Here is a 23391-nt window from a genome sequence, read left to right as displayed (position 1 = left end):
AATCGGCAAAGGTTTGTTATTTGCACAGATCTAGTAGTGGCATTTAATAGTTCTGCTGCTTATACTTTTGATATATATTTTTTTATACAGGTAGTCCTTGGGTTACAATGGCAATTGGGACTGGAATTTCCATCGCTAAGCCATGTAGCACAACATCATGTGACTACATCGCTCAGCAATAGCAAACTTGCAGTCCCAGTTGCTGTTGTAACCCCAAGACTGTGCAGATCATCAAAGGTGAAGAGGCAGGAGTCCCAGGCAAGCAGGCTGGCAGGTGTGCGGGTGCCATGGGTAGGCGCTCTGGCGCATGGGTAGGTGCTGCAGCAGTGCTGCGTGCAGGTACTCAGGAGTGCAGGTGGGCAAAAAAGCAGCAGGAGCGACTTCCAGCTTCCTTCTGGCTACTTCATTGACTTTGCTTGTGGGAAGCCAGCAGGGGACGTTGAAAATTGTGATCATGTGACTACAGCTCACTGAAATGTCATAAACATGAGCTGGGCACCAAGCTTCCAGTTTGCAATCATGTGACTGTGGGGATGCTGTGACAGCCACAACTTTGCAGCTCAGCAGTAAGTCCCCCTCATTAGTGCCGTTGTAACTTTGAACAGTTGTTGAACGAGAGATCGTAACAGAAGGACTACCTGTATATTAATTTTTTGAAATAGAACTATTTACTTGAAATTTTTTATTTTATTTTAAATCTTTCCAACTAGTACATTACATTAATAATTCTATTTGAATGTTAGTATGTAGAGTAATTCCATGCAGCCTACTTATGGCACCAATGAATTTCTTATGTCATGAAATTTATGAGAAGGTGACAGTATAAACTAGATTGCTTGATTTGTTGATTATTTTTTAGCTTTGTTTTATTTCACTTATTTAATTTGTTCAAGTGGTTACGGTGCTGGGCTAGAAACTAGGAGTCTGTGAGTTGTAGTCCTGCCTTAGGAATGAAAACCGGCTGGGTGACTTTGGGCCAGTCACTCTCTCTCAGCCCAACTCACCTCACAGGGTTGTTGTTGTGGGGAAAACAGGAGGAGGAAGGAGTATTAGGTATGCTCGCCGCCTTGAGTTATTTATAAAAAAATAATAAAAACGGGATAATAAATAAATAAATAAATAAATAAATAAATAATATCACCATATCTTTGTCTTGATACTTTTAGTATCAATAATATGTGCAATTCTAATAGTTATATCTCAGTTGTAATGATTGTCTTATCCCAATGAAGTCAGTCTCACCAGGGATTAGTGAATAAAACTGATTTATTGAAAGGATAGTATGCAAATACGAAGAAAGCTGAGAATAAGCAAAAGCGCGCCAAATACAAACTAAAAACCCTCGCCTCCAAGCCGATCCCGCCCCCCACCCCAACATCGCAACCACCCCCTCCCAGCATTGGCAAGCGTCACACATCTGCCTGGGAAAGTAACCTTGAATACATGTCATAACCCAAACACACATTCCTTCAGGGCAACACAGAGATAACACCCTGGCAGGGCTGGAATTCCCCATCCCGCAGATGATAGACACGGATCAGAAACATGACATGCGAAACGTTACGATGTATGCAAACCATTGGAACGATGAACATGACATCAGTGTTGCAAGTGTACTTAGTCTACAGTTTTGTGTTAATAATCTGAATAATTTTGTTACGGTTGTTACAAATCTGTGATTCTATACCTTAAATTCTTATTTCTGGAATGGTTGTAATCTTATATATTTTATACTGGTCTATGACCAAAGTAAAGATTGATAGCCTAAAATAGAAATGTTTCTGTTCTGTGCTTTTTCTAGCAATCTTTCCACCTCGCATTTTGTTTAGTCGGCCAGGACAGAAAAGCCCCATCAGTGTACTTGATGAGAGCGCCACTGAAAAAGAATTGGAAGAAAGTGTTACTTACACTACCGTGGATTGGAGAGAATTTATCTGCAATACTTGGCATTTGGAGCCCACACTGAGGTCATTAGAACTTGTTTTCAATAATCAATCTGATTTTCAGACAATTATTCCACTAATTATTACTACATAGTGAGTTGACGTATAGAAATGATTATGTTACAAGTTTCCAGCTAATGACTGCAGTTTTACACACAGCTAGGAACCATTTACAAAAGTACAATAAGAAAATTCATACTATAAATAATAATTTATTGCTTTATATATTTTACATGTTATTTTATAAAATATATTATTTAACTTATTAAATTCATTGTTTTTAATTTATTATTAGTTAATAATATATTATTTATATATTGTATATTTTATATATTAGTAATTAGCATTAACCCTAATCACTGTGATTCTGCCACTCACATTTTTATTTATTTAGTTTTGGATTTATATCCTACCTTTAGAATTAGAGGAATGTTTTATCCTCCCAATATCTACCACATGAAAGAAATTGGGCTGAAAAATAGAGTCCAAAGTCTATTTGGCCCAAAGTCACTCAGTGAGTTCCCTGATTCTGTGGGAATAAGCTGGGTGTCCTCCAACCAAATCCAACTCCTTAACCAGAAGAACAAAACTTATGTTTCTATACTCATCATAATTCTTCCTGCTCTATCACATTTTTATGGAAAGATAAAAAGTTCTGGAGTGGCAATTGCTTATGATTGGTTGTCTTATAGCATTTAAACTTTCAAATCCAAACACATGAAGCCATAAGTACAGCCATCGATGTTCTCCTCCCCTTAAAATACAGAAAGAGACAATGGAACATCCTTTACACTATTTATTCATTTCATTTGTGCCCCCCCTTGCAATTTTATACAATTCAGTGTATTTATTTCCTTGGACTATATAAGATTGCAGCCTGGTGTCTTTAGTAACCCAGCCTAAGAGGAACAACATGATAGTTCAAAATATTTAAGAAAAATGCTCCTTTTCCCTAAAAGCAGCAGTATGATTTATTAAGGAAGTACAAAAATACTTTTCAAATCAGAACTGAAAGCAAATTAGATTTTTAAAGAATAGTCTCTTCAGATAGTTCACTTTTATTCATACTTTTGCCCTTAGATACTGGCAAATGTGATCTCCAGAGTCAGCCAAAAAAAAAAAAAAAAACCCAGAAAAGATGGCAGAGCATAGCTGGAAATCAGGGATTGCCAGCCATTCCATGTATGGAACAGCTGGTTTTGGGTGGTCTGCACCAGAACTGAAATATGTTTTTGAAGTTTTGGTTCATGCACAGTACAAAATCAGCTTCTGAGCAAAGTGGGGAAGAGGGACAAGGGGAAGGTAGGAAAAAAGCCAACAGTGTGGGCAGTGGCAGGAAGACATTTAGTGGGACAAACAGGCTGGGGGGACCTGCTGGGCTAGGACATAATTAAGGATAGCCTAGGGAGGAAGGGAAAGGCCTGGAAAGATGCAGTGAGAGCTGCAAGATCTTTGTTTTGGACCTATAAAATTCCTTTATAACCTATGGTTATTAACATATAATAAAGCATTAATCTGTAGAAGAAAATTAAGGCAAAAATTAATTTGGTTGCTCATTAAAATATTGAAAGTGATAGAATATTTTAATTTATAGATTAATCTCTTGGACTGGAAGAAAGATTGATCCAGTAGGTGTGGATTATATTCTTCAGAAGCTTGGTTTCCATCATGCAAGAACTACTATTCCTAAGTGGCTTCAACGTGGAGTCATGGACCCCCTGGACAAAGTTTTGTCAGTTCTCATAAAAAAACTTGGCACTGCATTACAGGATGAAAAAGAAAAGAAAGGAAAAGACAAGGAAGATCACCAAAAATCCTAGAATTAGGATGGCAGAGACTTCTTAAAATCTTTGTTTCACAGTGTGTTCACTGTGTAACTTTAAAACAATTTACACTGAAAGAACCTAACAGCTTTTTTGCTGCTATATTTAAAACTTGATCAATATTATGAGTAACTTTTATTGTGGAACAGGATGCCATTTTGTGTTCAGTCTAGCACTGCATGACCAATGTTGTGAAGGAAACTGTAGAACTGTTCGATATGTACAACTGTATTATGTGCAATATTCTGCATTCTGAGCAACAAAATAACTGTGAAGTTTCCTAAGTTTTTCTTGCTGTAACACTGAAAACTCCTTTTGGATTATGTGATTCCATGAATAGCTTTTTCTTGTGTAGATTGTATAAATTCTTTATGTATATAATTTATGGAACTGTGATTGCTGTATCACTTTTAAGTTTGTTATACTTGAAATAAAAATGTCAAATGTAACCTAGCTTAGCTGATATTTTTTACAAGGAACATTTATAAACAGTATGACTACAGTATTACATGGGTAGATGGGAAAAGTACTGAATACTGTCAAACAATGTGGTCAACCACTGATGGCATTATTTTCAGGTGATGTTTAAGACTTTCTATTGTACTCATTGCATTACTCTCACCAGAATACCAAATTCTTTTAATAGATCACTATCCATATAAATGTAACTATACACAGTTCATTTATTTTGGCACATCTTGATTACACACACACATATTTAAGACTTCAGTGGAAAGGTATAAATTGAACTGCAGTCTTCCTTCTAAATTCATTATAAATTAATAACATATTTACAACTGTTGAGTGTGATGTTTAGAAAAAAAAATTGGAGGGTACAATTAAAAAAGAAAGGTTTCCTCCTTCGGTATGGAGGAGGCTGGAAAGTTACATTCGGGCCAGACAGATGCAGTAATGAGGCGCAGCTGAGTGAGGCCGTGCTAGATCCAACAGGTGTAGCTTTTTCCACCAAGTCAGCCGCGGAATAAACAAGTTTTACAGCTCCCCACTCCCGAAATCCTTCGTATTCGTCAAGCTTCTTAAAGCAGGCGGCAACCTTTACTCCAGAAACGGACGGGCCGTTTAGATCCTGCTTTTTCTTTTCGAACAGATCAAGAGGGGCACATGCGTTCTTCCCCTCTGTTGCACAGCCGGCAACGCTCGCTACTAAGAGGCACCCGAACCAGCGAACCACCGCCCAGGAACCGTTAAAACGTCGGGCGGAGGCGAAGTGTTAATCACGTGACCTTCACCCTCGGAGGTGGGGGAAATCGGCGTTTTCCCGCGTGGGATTCTAGAACCCCTGGAGGTTCGGTCTCGCGCGATGCGCGCTTCCTTTTCGGCTTGGTGTGGTTTCTGCCGAAGGCAGAGTCTCCGTTGGAGTTCGTTGGCTAGCGGCCTCCTTCGTTTCCTAAGGGGCAGCGCATTTTCTCCGTCGCTCCCCTTTTCCCCCCTGTGCGCGAATAGGGCGCACGGAAGGCCTTCTTGTTGACTCCAGAAAACGTTAATAATGCTGTTTCTTGTTTCGACTTTGTTTTAGGTGGGAAAAGATGGCAAATGACTGGCCGCAGGTTTCTAGAGTACCTAGTTTTGCTCAAATGTTGAAGAAGAACTTGCCTGCCCAGGCATCCCAACCTTCTGTTCAGTCTTCGGCTCACGGTAGTTTGTTTCCACAAGCGGAGAATGCTAAACCAGTGTTTTTAATCCCAGAAACGTCCAGTGTATCAAGCATGGTATCTAAGGTGACCCCTATTACAGGTATTAGTTTTGAATGATAGTTTTCCATATTTCATTGTCTAGCAACGCTAAAGAATGAGGAGTTTGGTACTGTTTAAGGTATGAGTTTCCACCGACAACAATCTAGCAAATGTCTTTATCTGAGCTAGGACTATGATTAAACTATGGATATGTGCCTGTCCTCTCTTTAGATGGTGGATTTTCATCCTTAAAAGGATAATACAGATGCTGGTATTTAAGTGCAATGAGGCCTGGTTGCTTTTGCTATAATAGACTAATTTGGTTACAATTAAAAGTATTTCTTGATTATTTTATTGCTTTAATTATATTTTTGCAAAATTGGATAGCTTCACTCTTCAAAAGCATATGATTTAAAAAAATAATTTGCAAAAATGTTCTCTTTCCAACCTTTAATTGTATGACCATAGTAAAATTAGTATATTGACATTGCTTGTTAGCATTCCTTGTTAGGGCATATGATTCCATTTATTATGGACAAATCTTCTAAACAATGGATTTAAATTGAAACTATGTTAGAGCCAGTTAAGTTTGTAAAGCAGTGCTTTTTTCATCCAAAATATTTTCCTAGAATAGAACAGGTTGAAAATGTTTTTAGTAAAACAGTGCTTCAAATTTGGAAGAGTAAATACAGTTTTGATAAAGAATGCTTCCCCTTTAACTCCTCTAATAACACATTGATCAGGGTAATTATTATAGTTTGGCTAACATGAAATCTTTGATACTTTAATGCTTCATTATTTAAAACAACTAAATAGAACTATTTCAAAAATTTATAGGTTATTGCAGTCAAATAGGAGATCCACCCTATGATTTAAAGGAAGCTTGGGGTACTGATCTTGGTAATCCCATACAGGAGACAAATTGTCAGAAGTTATGGAAACCTGGTGGATTCCCTTCAGTTCAATGCAAGAACTGCAGTAGAAGTTTATACATCTTTGGCACTCCTGTTAGATTGGCACATATATATCAAAATTATTATTCCAAATCTTGGAGAGGTTGTCAAAGAAGGTCATTTTTTCATTTGTGGTGGTCATGCGATAAAGTTGCACCCTTTTGGTGTAAAGTCTTTGCGAAGATAAGTACTATCACTAATCAAAGAATTGAATGCTCCCCAGAGCTAGGCTTACTGCATTTATTTACAAGACCAAACCATAAGCTTAAAAATAAAGAACTCATTATTTAACCTTAGCCAAATTAATAATTGTGCAACACTCTAGATAACAGTTGAGTTATGGATTAACAAAGCATTCGCAATTGCTATATGAGAAAAAAATCAGTCAAGATTAATGAGACATCAGGCAAGAACCACAATTTTATCAAATTTGGATGGATTTTATGGTTTACCTCAATAGCAATAGATTATCAGTTGGTATACTTTATATTTATACATATATGGCAAATTTTCATATGTACAGTACCTTTCTCTTAATTCACACTGCAGTAGGTCTCTTTGATATTTTCTATATATTTTTTTGTCTATATCTTAGATTTATGTTAATAGTTACCTGATATTGTTAAAAATTAATAAAAATATAATAAAAAGTATCTATACGCTGAACAAGTATTTGGGCTACATTATTTAATGTGAAAAAAAGAAACCTAGCCTATTTTATGAGCTTTGAACAGAACGTTAAAAGAAAGTAGAAACACAGTATTAAGAGAAAAATACTAGAATGTTGGAAATAATGTTGGTTAGTAGAGAACAAAGCAAGATGTAGTTGCAGTATATAACTACAGTATAGTAGTGGAGAACTGTCCACTGCTTTTCTCATTTCCATTGAGGTCATATCAGGATACTTCCAGTTTACCATCAGATCAAATCTGTATAGTCAGTGAGTCTGAGGTAGACCTTCAGACCTGTTCAAGCCACTCATTTTCACTTAAGGGTGAGTTCATGGGCAAGGGTCATTTTTCACACTGCATTAGCCTGTTCCTAATTGTTCTTTTTGAGAACAGTTCTCTTGATGCAAGAGATTTTTTTACTTGGCAGTGTGTATATTTGATAGTTTTTGGCTTTTTTGTTTATTTTATTTTATTTATTTATAAATTTATTCACCTCCCATCTCTGCCTCATGGGGGACTCTGGGCGGTTAAGACTTTTAAAAATCTTTGTTGGGCTGAATGCTTTGTAGCTTTCTTCATAAGATACTGCTGTTGATGGAATGCTTAGGATCCTGGTGGCAACTGTCAAGTGTTGCGGTATCCCTTCTACCATGTGAAAGACAGAATATTCTCTGCCACTGACAAGTTTTAAATCTGGGCTTCAAACTGTTTCTTTGGCATGGTACTCAGCAGTGTCTCTCTTCACAGCTGTTTCCATATGTTTGGGACATATAGCCAGAATTTTATGTATGTTTATATGTACGTATGTTAGTATGACTATTAGATTTGGTAGCAGCTGCTTTCACGTCATATATTGAAAACATATTCATTAACAGATTTCTTTGAATATCCATCTGACATCAGTCAGTGATTGAGCTTGACAAATCTTTTGCATAAACTGAATTCTGTCACACTTTTTTTCTAACAGATGAGTGATAACACAATAGTAATTGATAAGATGGATGAACTAGATTGTAATGTTCTTTCTGGTAGTGGTTTTGGTCACAGAAAGAAGTGGAGTACTTACAAATACAGTGCCACCCAGGTTTCATTTAATTTTTCTTGGTGGTCTTTTGGCATTTTGTCAATGCATGTCTATGAGGCTTGACTGTCTTGAAAGTGAAGATGAACTCAAGTGCGTAGCACATCTGATGACTGTGCTTTTAAATGTTCTGCCAGTCTTTTTCCTAGACTCACCATTTAAGATTTCCCAAACTATTCCTTGAGTTACCAAGCTCCTGCAATAAAGCAAAGAGGATTAATATTTATATTTTTCTGCCTCCTCCTCCTGCTGGAACACTCTTAATCAGTTACTAGTTGCTTGTAGATTGCGGTGCAGAGGGAAGAAAATTCCTCCATGTGGCAACACTATTGTGCATTATCAGCCAGACTGGTTCAGGTTGTTGGCACATGCTCAGTTTTTAAGAAATTTGAGTGGGAGAGGCTTTCTTTTGGTGTATACTGCCAAGAGGACACTGTGTACATGATGGATCATCACCAGACAGGTCATCTGGAATAATAGGCTTTTTATGATCTTTGTCTTTACCCTGAACCTCTTAAGTTATGGATGCAAAATATGACAAAGATGATAGTGTTGTTGTCAGTCAGAACTAAACTCTGGGCAAGACATGAGAATTAATTTAATCATCTAGCTAATTTCTCAAGTGCTTTGAAAAAAACATTTTGGTACATCTTTCACGATTGTGCATATTTCACTTCACTTTTTAAAACTAAAAATTGTTTAATATATAGCCATAAATTGTTCCCTAAACTTTAGTCCATTACTATCTTTGAAATTTTGATACAAATATTTTATGTTGACAAGTCACTGCAGGGGAATAAAAGAAGTTTCTTGTCCTATAACCCATCATTGACCAGCTTATTCCTAAGTTCTAAATAATTCCAGTAAACAAAAATCAGTCTTCAGTGATTTCATATACCACTCTAAGCTGTGGTTTGTTTTAACATTGTTTATTAAATAAACCATGATGCGTTGAATTTGTACAACATGCTTAGGCAATAGACCAATTAACCAGTTAAGCTATGAACTATGGAGTATGTCTAAATTGCCATTTACATCTTTGAACAGCAATGTCTCTTAAGATTAAATTGTCCCACATACTCATGAATTTCTAAAAATTTATAAAGACCTGCCTCTTCCAGCATCCCTTCTGAGGCTGATAAGTTAGCTTCCTTCTCTGGAAGGAGAATGCCTTTATATGAATTGTTGCAATGCCTGAGGTATTTTGATCTTTGTCATATGTATATTTTAATCTGATTGCTGAAGTGGGCATGTGCATTCCAAGTCTGCAATGACTGGAGCAGTGTATAAGCCCAGTAAGTAAGTAAATTAATAAATAAAATTCTATAGTGGCTGGGTTTTACAGCATGCTAACCTAAACTAAGTCACATGGATCAATGTGATATTTGAACCCAGTGTCCAGCATTGATTAGTTTTTGAGATGAGACTTGTCCCAACAGTGATGGTCTTTCAGAAGATGAAGCTAGATTTCTTTCAGAAACTCTTAGTTTAGTTTAGCATAATTAGATGGCATCTTACCTAATTGTTTTTGGATGTTGCTCCAGTTATGTTATACGGGCTAATACGTTTATATTTCAAAATATCCCAAGGATTTCATTATGTTGGACAGAATTATGTAATCTGATCTACTTTCTTATAAGTTACTGATTTTCTCATATGGTGTTTGTCTTGATAAACTCATACTAGTATTTTCGATAACTGTTAAAAGTTCCATCCTCCCCTCTGTAGGCTCTTTTAAAAGAGCAAATTGAGAATAAAATAGAATAAAAGCAAAAATTGTCATACATGAATTGATTCTAAAGAGGAATTTTTAGAAGACAGAAATGTAAATAACAACAATGAAGGAAGTTACTATGTTTCAGATCAAGTAAATGCTTGATTCACATTAGTTTTTTTTTTTCCTGCTGTTTACCAATGCACTTTAGGTCATGACTATCAATATTCTAAAACAGCACCTGTAGTTCCAATTACTTCACTTCCTCCGAAGAAAATTCCAAAGGAATTTATTACAAAATATAAACGAGGGGAGATCAACCCAGTCTCAGCTTTGCATCAGTTTGCACAAATGCAGCGTGTACAGCTTGAATTAAAAGAAACTGTGGCAACAGGTATTTTTTTAATTGTAAGTTATCTGCACTATTCTAATAGGCAGATGTTGAAATATATATTATGTACATCACAAAAATATGCCATAGTTCTAGGAAAACCCGGTTTGCTGTAAATAAACTGCATATAGGAATGTACAGCTTGTTAGGTCTCATGGTTTTTCTTCAGTGCAAGAAACTAGCAAACCAAGAAAAGTTTGTTTGGCACACTGGTGGGCAACTTCTTTGCAGCTGAGGGCTGCGTATTTATTTATGCCTCAGCATTAAACGGGGGTTAGCCAGTGATGTCATGATGGCTCCAATGTATGGCCCTTTTTGGCCCTTTTCTGGGGGTAGAAATTTATATTTATTAGATTTATATCCAGCCTTTATTTGTACAACTCAAGGCTTCGTACATAATGCTCCTCCTTCCTATTTTTTCCCCCCACAACAACTATGTGAGGTGGGTTCATAAAGGCTGGCCCAAAGTCACCCAGTGAGTTGCCATGCATAAGGGAGGACTAGAGCTCATGGTCTCCCAGCTTCTAGTCCAGTGCCTTAACCACTCCAAATGGAGAAAAATCTGCACACTTCTAAGGGGGGAATCAGAGCTTCTGCAAGGCTTAAAGTACTTATTGCAGTTACTCAATTTCCAGCAAAAGAAAATAAAAATTGACCCCAACTACTACAGAGGCACTCTTGAGTTAACCACGCCTCGTTAATGTATTTTCTGAGTCAGGCTATAGGAAGTGACTGAAAGCAAATGAGGGAACTTGATCCCAAAACTCAGAAATCATGGCATACTATATTTGAGAGCTATGTAATGGCTGTTCTAAATGCCATCTGTCAAGTACTAGCTTTGTTCTACAGGCTTATTTTAGTTATTGGAAAATAAGTCAGATTTCTTCATTGTTATTCCAGTATTTTGCTATTATACTGCTTACATACCACACTTAAATCTGATTGTTGAGATGTCTCTTATCTTTATGTAGCTGAAATCTAATATTCTATTCCCTTATTTAGAAATCTGATGTAACACATGATGCTAAAAACTGGTGAAAGGATGCTAACTTCACCCATTTATCAGGAAGAGGGTTTTACTCGGTGGTGTTAAATGTCAACAGTCTACTTTGGAATATTTAAACAAAATGTACTTCAATTATTCTGTTACATTGACAGGATAATTGCATTTTGAATGAGGACAAAATTATGGAAGTGCTATCATGTTTGAAAATCATAATTTTTAAATTTTTCATAAATCTACAGGTACTATAGTTTGAGATTAGTAAAATGTTTAAAACTGAATGAAAACATGTTTATTTTTATAAAACTAAATATAAATGTTTGCTTTTCTTTTTGATTTTGAAGGAAATCTCTTGGGACCTTACTTTGCTTTTTGTGCTGTAGTTGATGGCATTCAGTATAAGACTGGATTGGGCCAAAACAAAAAGGAATCAAAATCAAATGCAGCAAAACTTGCTCTTGATGAACTTCTGCAATTGGAAGAGGCAGAACCAAAAGCTCTGGAAAACCCAGGTAAAGTTTTTACAGTGATACATAAGTGAATATTGTCTCTGCGCTATTGGAATTTGAATGATGGGAGTAATATTACCCAAACTGTCTAGTAAATGTTATTCTTTATATTTGGAACTTAGTGCTGGGGATTCTAGAGAAAAGGATAGATGTAATATTTTTCCTACCTTTGGAGTGGTATGTTCTACATTTTTGGAACACAGTATTTATTTTACATTATCAAATGTAAAATAGGAAAGTTTTAATAGATTTTATATCAGAAGCTTTAATATATTTAATATTGCAGTGTAGCATTTTCTTTAGAACATTCATTCATTCATTCGGTAAATGCATATAGCCACCCATCTCTCAGATGTGACTGAGTGGTGTACAAAATTAAAAAACACAGAATACAGCAAAATAACCAACCAACCCCCCCCCCATCATTTTAAAAACAATAAAAACCATTGGAAAAAATAATCTGCAGGAGAGCACCCTCCATTTCCCTAGCATATAACTTTAAGTGAAGAGAAATATATATCAAATTGTAAGGAGTCCTAGATTAACCTTGTGCAGAAGCAGCTGTCTTAAGCAACATGTTACATTCATTTATAGGAGTCTTTTTCCACTGCCATCTAATCATGGCACAAACATGTTTGTCAGCATTTTTCTTCTTCTGTCAACTTGTTATCATTGTCTCATCCACAGCCCAGGAGTGAAGCTGTCTTAAATTGCTCTTAAGTATTTGATGTTAGTGCTGATTTCTCCCTTATTCTGTGCCATCGAAGACCAACCTCAAAATCCTTTCGATTTTGTTATCCATTACCTTGGAAGGAAGTCATTTGACTGAATTAACTGGGAATAGGGTCAATACAGTCAGGGTAGGGAGCAGCAATGAGGATGGAAAATTTCATACCAGCATGGATTTTTTTTGATGACTCAAGGTTGAATGGATAGCACTCTAACTTGGCACTGGGAAAGAGTTTTATCTTCATAATTTATCTTCCAAAAGGGCCTCAAGACTTGGCTGTGCCACCTTGCTTGGGGTGGGAGGGTTGGTGGTTGGCACCTTGATGCAGCCCTGGGAAATTTTATCAAGACTGCGGTCTGACCATCTTGGGTTTTATATCTCATTTTTTATATCTTGGAGTTTTTTGTATATTTATATTTTTATAATGTATTGCTTTTAATGATGTTTAATTCTTTTTTTGTTTTAATGCGCTTGTAAACCGCCCGGAGTTGTCGTAATGAGATGGGTGGTGAAGAAATGTGATAGATAAATAAATAAATGGTACTGTGTTTACAGGTCCTATCAGAAACTTTGCTGAAACCATACTTGCAGCTGAACCTCAAATAACAACTGAATCTGACTATATTTCAAAGATTCATTATGGTAGGAATGTTCTGACTTTCTCTTACACACTCAAATTAATTCCTATAGTTTATCCGTTTTATTGATGAAGCCGTAATATCTGTTACAGCATTGAATAAGTGTCTGCTTGTCTGTGTTGTAGATACATTTCAGTTTCTTCATCTGATAGACCTGAGCAGGACTTGTATGAGACCAACTTAATGTTCACTTCACCCTTGCCTTTCATAGATAATTAAGACAGCCAAGGAAGATCTGGTTGATTGGGTGCAGAGGGTGATTATGTTTCACTAGAGGAAGGAACTGTACTATTCAGCCTTAAGATAGGTTATATGAAACCTCTAGTTAAGAAACCCTCTGTAGATCCCCCCTTGCTGAAAGAAGCCTGGTTTGCAATTTGCCATTCTTTTTCAGCCTGCCTCCTAGAATCATGGGTGCCCCGTCACTGGAGGTTTTCAAACAAAGTTGGACAGCCATTTGTCTGGAATGATCTAATGATTTCTGCCCTGGACAGGGTGCTAGTCTAGACGTTCAGGGTCCTTTCCAACCCTATGGTTCTATGGTTCAATGATAAAATGGCCTGGGTTTGAAATTCAGACAGCTTTGGTAACTCTGGCAGAGAAATCTGCATTAGGAGCTAGACAGAGCAATAATATATCCATGTTGTACCCACTGATTTTCCAAAAGCATTTCAGTCTTGTTAACTGTCATCAGTACAACTTTATTTCTCTTATTCAACTATTGATATTCTGAACCAGTTGGAGTGATGGCAATAGTCTGAATAAAGGCTGACAAGTTGAAATATAATAGAGAAAAGACCAAAATGCTTCTAGCCAGGAAGCAGATAGACTTAGGAATAGAATTTCAACCTGAAAAATTAGGTTCACAGTGTGGGGATGCTTTTGGATTCAGGTTTGCACTTGGAGGCTCAACTGGTGTTTGTAGGTAGGAATACCTCCGCAAGCTTAGGCTAGTGCAGCAACTGAGTCCATTCCTGAGAAGGTCAGGCCTGCCTACAGTGATAGGTACCACATCCAAGCTGATTTATTGGGATATGCTTGGCTTTGGCGTACCTTTGAAATTTTTTGGATGCAGCACGTGGTCCAGAATTTGGCTGCAGGAAAGTTGGTGTGGTTTTACAAGCAGGACCATAATTCACCAATCCTGCAACAGTTGTATTGATTACAAGTTCATCTCTGAGCAAATTTTAAAATGTTGGTGATGGCCATTGAAGCTATAAAGGGTTAGATCCAGATACCTTAAGGACCATCCTCTTTTGTCATATGGCCTTCCTGCTGCCTAAGATCTGACAGGAGGCTATGTCCCAACAGTAGTAAAGGCCATGATTGGAGGAGGACAAACACCCATCTCTGTGCAGCTGCACTTAAGCTTTAGGATTCCAGACCTGAGAAGCTGATGTTTTTCTGCTGCCAACATATCAAGACCTTTCTTTTTAAGAAAACATTCTGTACAGAAAACATAAATTTTAGAAGGCACTCTTTCTTGCTTCTGTCTGATATATAATTTTATCAGATATTTTTCTAAATTTTAGCTTTATTCTTATTTGCTTTCTCTTTTAAACATTTACAATTTTGGATTGCTTTTTAATGCTTTAAGCTGCCTGAGTGATACATGTGCATGTCAAGAGCAAGCTAGAAATATTTCCCAATTTGTTTTCATATGTATGTATACATATGCATATAGGTCATTCCAAGAATCAGGCCCCATAAGTCCATCACAATATGTTTTATTACTTTTTGTCCCAGAGAAAATATTACTGTACTGTACTTAGGAATGTTCAAAGGTCATATGTCAAATGACTAAGGAAGTGTTCAGAAGAAAGTGGCAACCAATTCAAACAATGTAATTTATATAATAAATTGTCTGTGGATCCTGAGTTTTGGTACACACGCACAGCTTTTATCCACTCTTAGTTTAAAGTACTAATTAGAGCCGTATGTTTTGATTTGGGTTAAAGCTCTCAAAAAGCAGGTGTCTATCACAGCTTGTTGAAAATTAACATTGCATAAAGTGACATTTTTGTCAGTTCTGTATGGCTAGTCAGGCAGTACTATGAGAAAACTCAGTTTATTTTCTATACCAGAGTTGAACAGCTAGTGAGTTATGCTAGCATCCCACTCTGTTCTTTCTGGCTTCCAGAAATTGTGCTGCTGAAATTTGGGAACAAACTGCTGAATTACAGTGAATTTTCCTGCTGATTATTTTGAAAAAAGAGTGGGAAAATGGTAGCCTTAACATGTATTTTAATTTATTTAGGAAAGGGGCATGAAAAACCTAGCCCTTCTCAGTAATGGCGTTATGTCTTGATTTTGCCTCAGCTGCTAGAAAATTAAACACTACCCTGCCTGACCATGAGAAATTTGTCTGCCCTGCCATGTCTCTATTAGGGCAATGGGAATTAGTACATCTGCAATCTCACATAAGAAAAGTGTGGTGGTTAGTTTCATGAACTCTGAAGAGGACATGAGTCTGGGAAGGGATTATATAAGCAATTCTGTATTTATTCACATAGAATGAATTCACTGGGTATATAAGAATGCTCCTATCCTTGTTCTTGCCTTAAAATATGTCCTCTTAGATGAGATGAAGGATGAAGATTCTACTTATACTCTAGACCTTTTCCCTGTCATTATAGAGCAATTAAGAATTCTTTGAGAAACTAATTGCATATTTCAATATTGGTTATATTATGTACATAATACAGGTAGACCTCACTTAATAATGTCAGTTGAGACCAGAATTTTCATCTCTAAGCGGCGTCATAAAGTGCAGTGTCATGTGACCGTGCTGCTTAGTGTCAGAAATTCTGGTACTTCCTGTTGCCATTGCTAAGCGAATCACTCCGGGTCATTAAACAAGGATGTCACATGGTCACCATTTGCAGCCTCCTGCTGCCTTCCCAATTGACTTCGCTTTTAGGAAGCCAGCAAAGAAGGTTGCAAATTGTGATCACGTGATTGCAGGACCCTGTGATGTTGTAATTGTGAGCTTGGTGCCTGGATTGTGATCACATGACCGTAAGCTGGGCGCCTGGGATGCTGCAACCGATGTAGGTGCAAGGACTGGTCTTAACTACCACTCATTCACCATTGTAAGTTTGGTCGCTGAATTTACGTTAAATGAAGACCACCTGTAATTCAAATGTCTAACCTTTGTTAGAGAAAGATCACAGACTTCATAGTATGTTAAGTTTTCTGTAGCTAGTTGTGTGTTCCAAGTACAATTTTACTTTGGTATTATCAAGATAAATAGCTGGAGTCCTACAGATTTCAAGAAAATGATTTTCCACTCTGAAGTTATTCTGTATGCACTGAAGAATGCAAACTTTCATGTTCTCTCTTAAGTGATTACATCAGTATAGCTAAAATAACTATCTTGCTTACTTTTTAAAAAAATGTTTTACTAGAGGGGCAGCATCTTGCACATGGAAAAATTTCTCAAGTTGTCAGAGAAACATTCGATAATTTGATGGCTAAGTATCCAGAGTACCAGAGTTGTAGCAGTTCATTAGCTGCTTTCATAATTGAAAGAGGTAGGCATGCTCCCCACAAATAATAGCTGTTTAGGGGTTGGCAGTCTTTTCAACCTGAACACAAAAAAAATACTTTTTTTTCCCCATAGCTAGACAGTATGAGGTGGTAGCTATTGGAACAGGTGAATTTAACTATAGCCAATGCAGTCATCCTGATGGAAGAGTGTTGCATGATAGTCATGCAGTTGTTACTGCAAGGCGCTCTCTACTTAGGTAAGTGTATAATGATGCTTCTCCCCAATTACATTTGTGTAATTCTTCTGTAGTGTTAAAGTGCATAGAAATTCAACTGCATTTAATACGTATTTTTAAAAAGGTTTTATATCTAATGTCTGAATTATTAATATTTCTTTAAAGGTATTTTTATAGGCAACTTTTACTTTACTACAGTAAAAGTCCTGCTATGATGGATAAATCCATATTTTGTATTGAACCAACATCAAACCTGCTTGCTTTAAAACCAAATGTAAAAATACTTCTCTATATGAATCAGTTGCCGAAAGGATCTGCTCAGATAAAGTCCAAGCTGTAAGTATTATGTGTTCTAAAGGTAAAGCAGAATTTATAAAAATACATGATGTCCCTCATAAACATATTGTTTGACTATTTATGTATTCCTGAGGCTGTTTGTTTATTTAATTTATATCTCTCGTTATGTTGAAGAGCCCAAAGTGGCATAGATAGTGTTCTCTCCTCCTTTTTTTGCCCCTCCAAAACCACCCTGTGAGGCAGGTTGTGCTGAAAGGTGACTGTCCAAAAGCTATCCAGTGAGTTTCTGTGGCTGTGAGTAGATTAGAATCTTTCTCTCTCGGCTCCTTGTCCAACACCTTGATCGTTATACCACGCTGGCTAATATTCTCGCTGTACAATAAAATATTGGCCTATTTTGCATAAAATTACAGCATTAAATGATAAATTGTATTGGTGGCTTTGGATTTAAGTAGGATTTAACCATTTGTGAATGGTTGAAAGACAATTTTTTATGAGGGGAAAAAGATATGTATATCTTCATTTTAATGGTTCTTTTCATTATTTTATTACATTGAGCACCACCTTTTGGGAAAGAAATCTTGCAAATCTGAAAAATAAAAGTACTTTTTCACATAACATTTTATATATTAACGTATATTAACAGCTTTGTTCTTTGCCAAAAGGATACATCCCTATTTCAGTAAAATATTTATTTCAAACTATAAAAGCCAACAATTTATCAAGTTTAATTTGACCAGCATGATTATGTAAAGGTCAGATAGCTAAATAGTTGGGCAAATACTTAACACATTTTTAGCCTTTGCTTGTGCTTAGTGCCAGTCAAACTGGTGTATATTATTGATAATTTTCAAGGAAAGGATGGAGGCTACTTCCAGAAGCTGCTGCTTTGCTTCAAAGATGGGAGGAATTGCCACTATTTCTACACTGTCCTCCTGTCTTTGATTGGAGCCATGGTTTGGGCAAAGGTCTATAAAAATCCCACATTCTGTTTTTTAAGGATTTTTTAAATACAGTACCATTAATTTTTAGCTTCTTCCTAGTAATCAGGAAATGGGAATTGGGGGAAATTTTGGTGACAGGATTACTTTATGATTCTTACCTACTTTCTTTTTCCATACCTTCTCTTTGCAAATAAAGTAGGGAAACTTCTGGAAATGTTGATCCAAAAAATCATTCTTATTTTCTGTTGTGTGACAAGCAGTGATTTTTACTCTCATAGATGAAAAAAGGAGCAGAGTTTACTATTGTCACTTCTCCTTCCCCATCTTGTCTTCAAGGTGGCAGAGGAGTTCTTTCCTACAGCAATAATCGTGTTTCCATCTTCCCTAGTAATATTACCATTGCACCATAACTGCAAAAATGGATAAGAGCATACCTGATCACAGGTTAAAGGGATTTTTCCTTTAGATCCATGTCTGTGGAAAAGTGTAACATTGCATTGAATTACAAAGCTGCCTGAACCTTTGAATTTTATTCAAAGGGAGGGAGGATAGCTGGGATTTTCTACAAGTCTGATAAGCCTTTTTTCAGCCTTTTTATCAAATTCATTTAAAAAATGAAGAATAGAAGACCCAGGATTGTATCACCCCATTCCAGTTTTATAAGGAGCTTTGATTACAGTTTTCAAGCCAACTATGCATTCAGCCCATACTCAGCTAGACTGCCAAGCAGAATATTGTAGAATTCGTTGTTGAATGCTTTGCTGAAATCAAGATTTATTATGTGTACAGAATCTTAGGGTAGGACTTTGCATGAGAAACGAACTGGAGTCCTATGGTTTTGAACTTAATGCAGTCCTGACTGTGTTATATGATAGTGCAGAGACAGCCCTTTAACAGTGCACCAAGGATTTGGAAACTCAGACTTGGCTGTCAGACCCAAAGATCTGTTTTGGGGCAGTCGGTCAACATTTTTCAAGCCAGCTAGATACCTAAGCTAAACAACAGTTCCCAAATTCAGAAGAGCCTGAGCCCTGGCAAGATTTAATGCCCTCCCAATAGCCACTTTTGAGGGGAAATTACAGTGTCCCATTTGAACGGAGACTTTGCCCCTGTAGTGAAGGAGTTCCTGAAACATTAACTCACGTTCTTCTGTATTGCTCCCATTACAAAGATACAGCTAACAACACCCCATCTAGTCAGTTTCCCAGGCCACCCAGATCCATTTTATTTACAGTTGTTACTATCTGATCAGTACAATTTATGTTAAGGTGGCTAAGCTTTGTTTCACTATTTGTGAAATATGTCAGACCTTGACCACATCAGATTGGTAATTATTAGGTTTTACTGTAGTTTTTACTTGGCTCTTCTACAGTTCGCTTTCTGTTTGTTTGTTAATTCAAATTTATATAGCTGCCCAACTCATTCATAGATACATAGTTTTGGGTGGCTTACAAACAATTAAATATAAAAAAAGAATACAACAGCTTAAAAACAAAAAAGAACAATACACTGTAAAAGCATTTTTAGCTAGTCTATGACTGTAATAAAGTATCTATTTGTATGGCATTCCTGTGAACTACTATGGAAGCTACAGTTAAAAAAATGACAAAAAGATTAGCCTGGCATTTCATCCATTCTCCAGGATTTCTGAGAAATTTGGCCAGTTCCTACATTACCCTAGGGATGAAGTTCCTCTGGCGCAAGAGAAGTTAAGCTCATTCAGAGGCATTTCTTCAGTCCTGCTCCTCACAGTTCACGTGTCCTCTTCTCCAAATAGGAGTATAGTGCTTGACTTTATCTTCTTGTCTTCTCTTGTCTTTTGCCTTTTGACTTTCTGTTGCCTTTTAGCATTTTGCTGTTTCACTCTAGTTTCTATTTCAGTATTTGTTGAATCTTAATCATCCTCTTAAAAATAGCATTTTTATTTCTCTATTATATATCTGTTTGGTGTATGTTAGGGCTGAACCATATCCTTTGTTGTAGACGCCTCAATCCAAACTCTGTGTCTGCATTTGAAGCTGATGAAGAACTGTGTCTTCATGTGATTGTTGAAGGCAAGGTTTATCTCACAGTTTATTGTCCTGCTGAAATTGCCACAATAAGCAGCATGTCTACCAGTGATAAACTGACACGGTGGGAAGTGTTGGGTGTTCAAGGAGCCTTACTGAGTCACTTTATTCAGCCAGTTTATGTTAGCATGATAATTCTTGGTAAGTAAATTACTAGTAATTCAGCAGTGCAATATTGTAAAGATGTATTATATGAGAGAACTTTATTTTAGGACAAATACATTGTCTAAAAGGTACGTTGTCATGACATTTATTTTCGATTAATAAATATAAACTTAATAAACCTTGACTGTCTAAACAAGGTATACAGAAATGCAATGCTGGAATCTTATGAAATCCTCATTTTAGAACTTAAGTATTCAACATGTACTAATACACGGTCCTTGGCCTAATTGATGCTTGCTTGATAATGAATGGGATAGGAGATCCATGGTTATAAACATACAGCTATAGGGCACAAACTTGTAGTCAAACTATAGTGCATTTCCAACCAACAGTCTGCTATTTAGATGTAAATTCATTTAATCAGGAGTGAAATAATATAAACAAATTTTATTGCCAGCATTTGGTTTTCTGTGTCTTTAAATTTTACTGCTCTATATAAATGTAAATGTCTACTTATTGGACTATTTTATAGGAGTTTGGCTTGATGTTTACAGTGACATTTGTACATTTCAGTAGAACAAATTTTCAAATGAATTACTTGATCCTTTTTTTAATATTTGTGATATGAATCTCAATGTTTTTTAGGGGATGCAAACTGCCATGGTACAAGAGGATTAGAAATAGCTATCAAACAGCGCATAGATGATGCACTCACTAAAAAACTTCCCATGTTCTACCTTGTGAACAGACCTCATATTAGTTTGGTAACTGCTGCATACCCTGTACAGGTAGACTTGGACCATAGATCTCTTAGTGTGAATTGGTCACAAGGAGACTTATCAGTGGAGGTGGTAGATGGATTAAATGGAAAAACCATTGAAAGGTCAGTGTTACAGTAAAGTACATTGAAATAAAATATGAATATACTTGTTTGGAAAAATTATTGTAATTTTAGTTATATATTCTATTAAAATAACTTTGATAGGACTGCTTTTAAAATAATTTTGAACTTTATTATCTAATGATAGTTTAAATTTTTAGTTAGATAACCAGTGGTAATTGTTCGTGGAGTATGCTCCTCATTGTTGCCATTTTTTTCAAAATTAGTTCACCCTTCAAAAGTGGTATTTCAATGGCAAGTCGTCTTTGCAAAGCTGCAATGTTAAGTCGCTTTAACTTAGTGGTTAAAGAATCAAAGAGGGAAGATTTACTTAAAGCAACAACTTACCATGAAGCAAAGGTAACGTTTGCTAACATAAATGTGCTCTAGTATAGGTGTCATGATTTCTAATTTAGAATTACATTCATGGTGACTTCAGAGCTAAGTATTAATCATGGTGTGATTAAGTATTAGCAAGGAAAATAGCCGTTATTCTAGATCTGTTGCATTGATGTTCTTAAGTGTGGAAAGTGAATCTGCAGGTTTCGTGTCTAACATTACAGGGTGACTTCATGATACTGTCTAGTCTATAAGTAGGAATCATATTGTCAAAAACATGCCACTCTTGAAGTTAATAACTGTTTCCAGAATTTCTGTTCCATCTTTTCTATCCCTTGTTTCCTTTTTCCACTTATAACAAAAGAAGAAAGGCTATTGAGTATGTGGAAAACATATTCTCCCTCTGTTTCACTGTGACTTTGAGGAATAATGTAGGCTATGTAAGGAGAAGCTATTCCATATTGTGTGTGCTTTTCTATAGTAGCACATATAATTGGGTTTATTACAAAATGAAGAAAAAATTTTATATATCTCTTTTGACATTTAAAGGTAAACTTCGTGATAACTATGGTATTAAACACCTAAAATATGGGTTATTTATTCAAGCAATGATAGAAAAAGAAATCAATTAGTATTGCCTATATGGTCTGCACAGGCTCTCTCCTACTCCCCCAAACCACTACATCACTAGATTGTGGAAAGTAAAAAGTAAAATTCAAGTTCAGCTTCCTTCATAGCAACTATATAGCCAGTCTACAACCCTAGGATTTCCTGCTATCTCCTATACTTGTCCTAATCCTGCTTACTGCTTCTGTCCAAGTAATGTCCCCTATTGAGATCATTAATTCATTCACTTTTGCAGGGCTTATAGGCTACTCTAGTCACAACTGACAAGTGACATACAGTTCCTCTTCTCTAACTCCATTTAAAACAAAATGCAACATGATAAAAAACCTCAAAACCATAAAAATCACAATATAAGACCTAAGGTCTTAGATCATGATTTTTATGGTTTTTGTGATTTTTATGGTTTTGAGTTTTTTTGTGATAAAACTCTTCTCCATTTTGTGATAAACCCAATTATATGTGCTGTTATAGTTGCAGCCCTCCACTACACCAGTAAAATCAGAATATCAGAAATAGTGTGCATTTCTTGAAAAGGCTTCTGGTTGAAATGTCTTACCAATTTCTTACCAATCTTCAGTTTTAATTCATTATCTTTTAAATTTAGATTATGGCAGAATCTTACCAAGGAGCAAAATACTTGCTGAAATCCTACTTGGAGCAGCATGGTTATGGGTCCTGGATTGTGAAGTCTCCACGCATTGAATGTTTCAGTATGTAAAGGTATCACAGTATCAACTCTGTGACCTGTTGAAATAATCTTTCTCTGAGAAGACTTTTTAAATTGGTTAACAATTGTGGATCAGTGCTGTCCAGTAACATCAGCTGATAGCTAAAAGAAGTGTGCTTAAGGATAAGCAAAATAAATATACTAACTTAGTTAATATATGCAGGTCTTTTTTATTTCTTTGTCAGTGTAAAAATAATCAAAACTGAGTAGTAGTTTGTGCTACATGTTTGCTGTAATGTAAATTTAATTGATATCAAATACTTTGAATTTGAGGAGTGCCTTTGGGAGAATATAGTGTGGCTAAGTATTGTTTTGATCTGTACCATGTTATGTAATAGCAGAACAAGCTACGTGTCATTGGCTTGCTTTCTGAAAAGTTATGTGCAATTCTGGCTTTAAAAGCCACAGTTCACCTTGTTAATCATTTTGAAACTTTGTGGGTTTATATCCCTTTTCAGTTGTGGGACTTCAATTTGTCTGCAGGAAACTACACAAATTATGCTTGCATTACAGGAGTAAACACCTACA

The 23391-nt window shown here is 36.2% G+C and overlaps 2 protein-coding genes across 2 annotated transcripts in view; both read left to right on the top strand.

The window, feature by feature from the left end:
* BLTP1 (bridge-like lipid transfer protein family member 1) overlaps positions 1-4215 on the top strand; it is a 145567-nt gene extending 141352 nt beyond the window's left edge. The window contains exons 86-87 of the mRNA XM_063310165.1: positions 1802-1967; positions 3538-4215. Of these exons, the coding sequence (XP_063166235.1) occupies positions 1802-1967; positions 3538-3763 (392 nt within the window). The 3' untranslated portion in view covers positions 3764-4215. The remainder of the gene's footprint in view (positions 1-1801; positions 1968-3537) is intronic.
* Positions 4216-5256: 1041 nt separating this feature from the next.
* ADAD1 (adenosine deaminase domain containing 1) lies at positions 5257-22854 on the top strand. Its single transcript, XM_063309859.1, has 11 exons — positions 5257-5521; positions 10091-10273; positions 11618-11785; positions 13068-13154; positions 16558-16683; positions 16773-16896; positions 17041-17211; positions 20100-20326; positions 20936-21173; positions 21398-21530; positions 22741-22854. Exons 1-11 carry the CDS (start codon positions 5314-5316, stop codon positions 22852-22854), a joined length of 1779 nt encoding a protein of 592 aa, XP_063165929.1. The 5' UTR covers positions 5257-5313.
* The last annotated feature ends 537 nt before the right edge of the window (positions 22855-23391 follow it).

The sequence above is a fragment of the Candoia aspera genome, chromosome 8, assembly GCF_035149785.1.
Source record: "Candoia aspera isolate rCanAsp1 chromosome 8, rCanAsp1.hap2, whole genome shotgun sequence".
NCBI classification, from domain to species: Eukaryota; Metazoa; Chordata; class Lepidosauria; order Squamata; family Boidae; genus Candoia; species Candoia aspera.
Note: the sequence above shows the minus strand (reverse complement) of the source record. Positions and strands in the feature narration are given on the sequence as shown.

Excerpts from the sequence above, each read along its gene's own strand:
- ADAD1 (XM_063309859.1), top strand. The coding sequence starts at position 5,314 with ATGGCAAATGACTGGCCGCAGGTTTCTAGAGTACCTAGTTTTGCTCAA. Across the intron at positions 16,684-16,772 it reads TGCTTTCATAATTGAAAGAG|CTAGACAGTATGAGGTGGTA; the intron begins GTAGGCATGCTC and ends TTTTCCCCATAG. Across the intron at positions 21,531-22,740 it reads CAACTTACCATGAAGCAAAG|ATTATGGCAGAATCTTACCA; the intron begins GTAACGTTTGCT and ends TTTTAAATTTAG.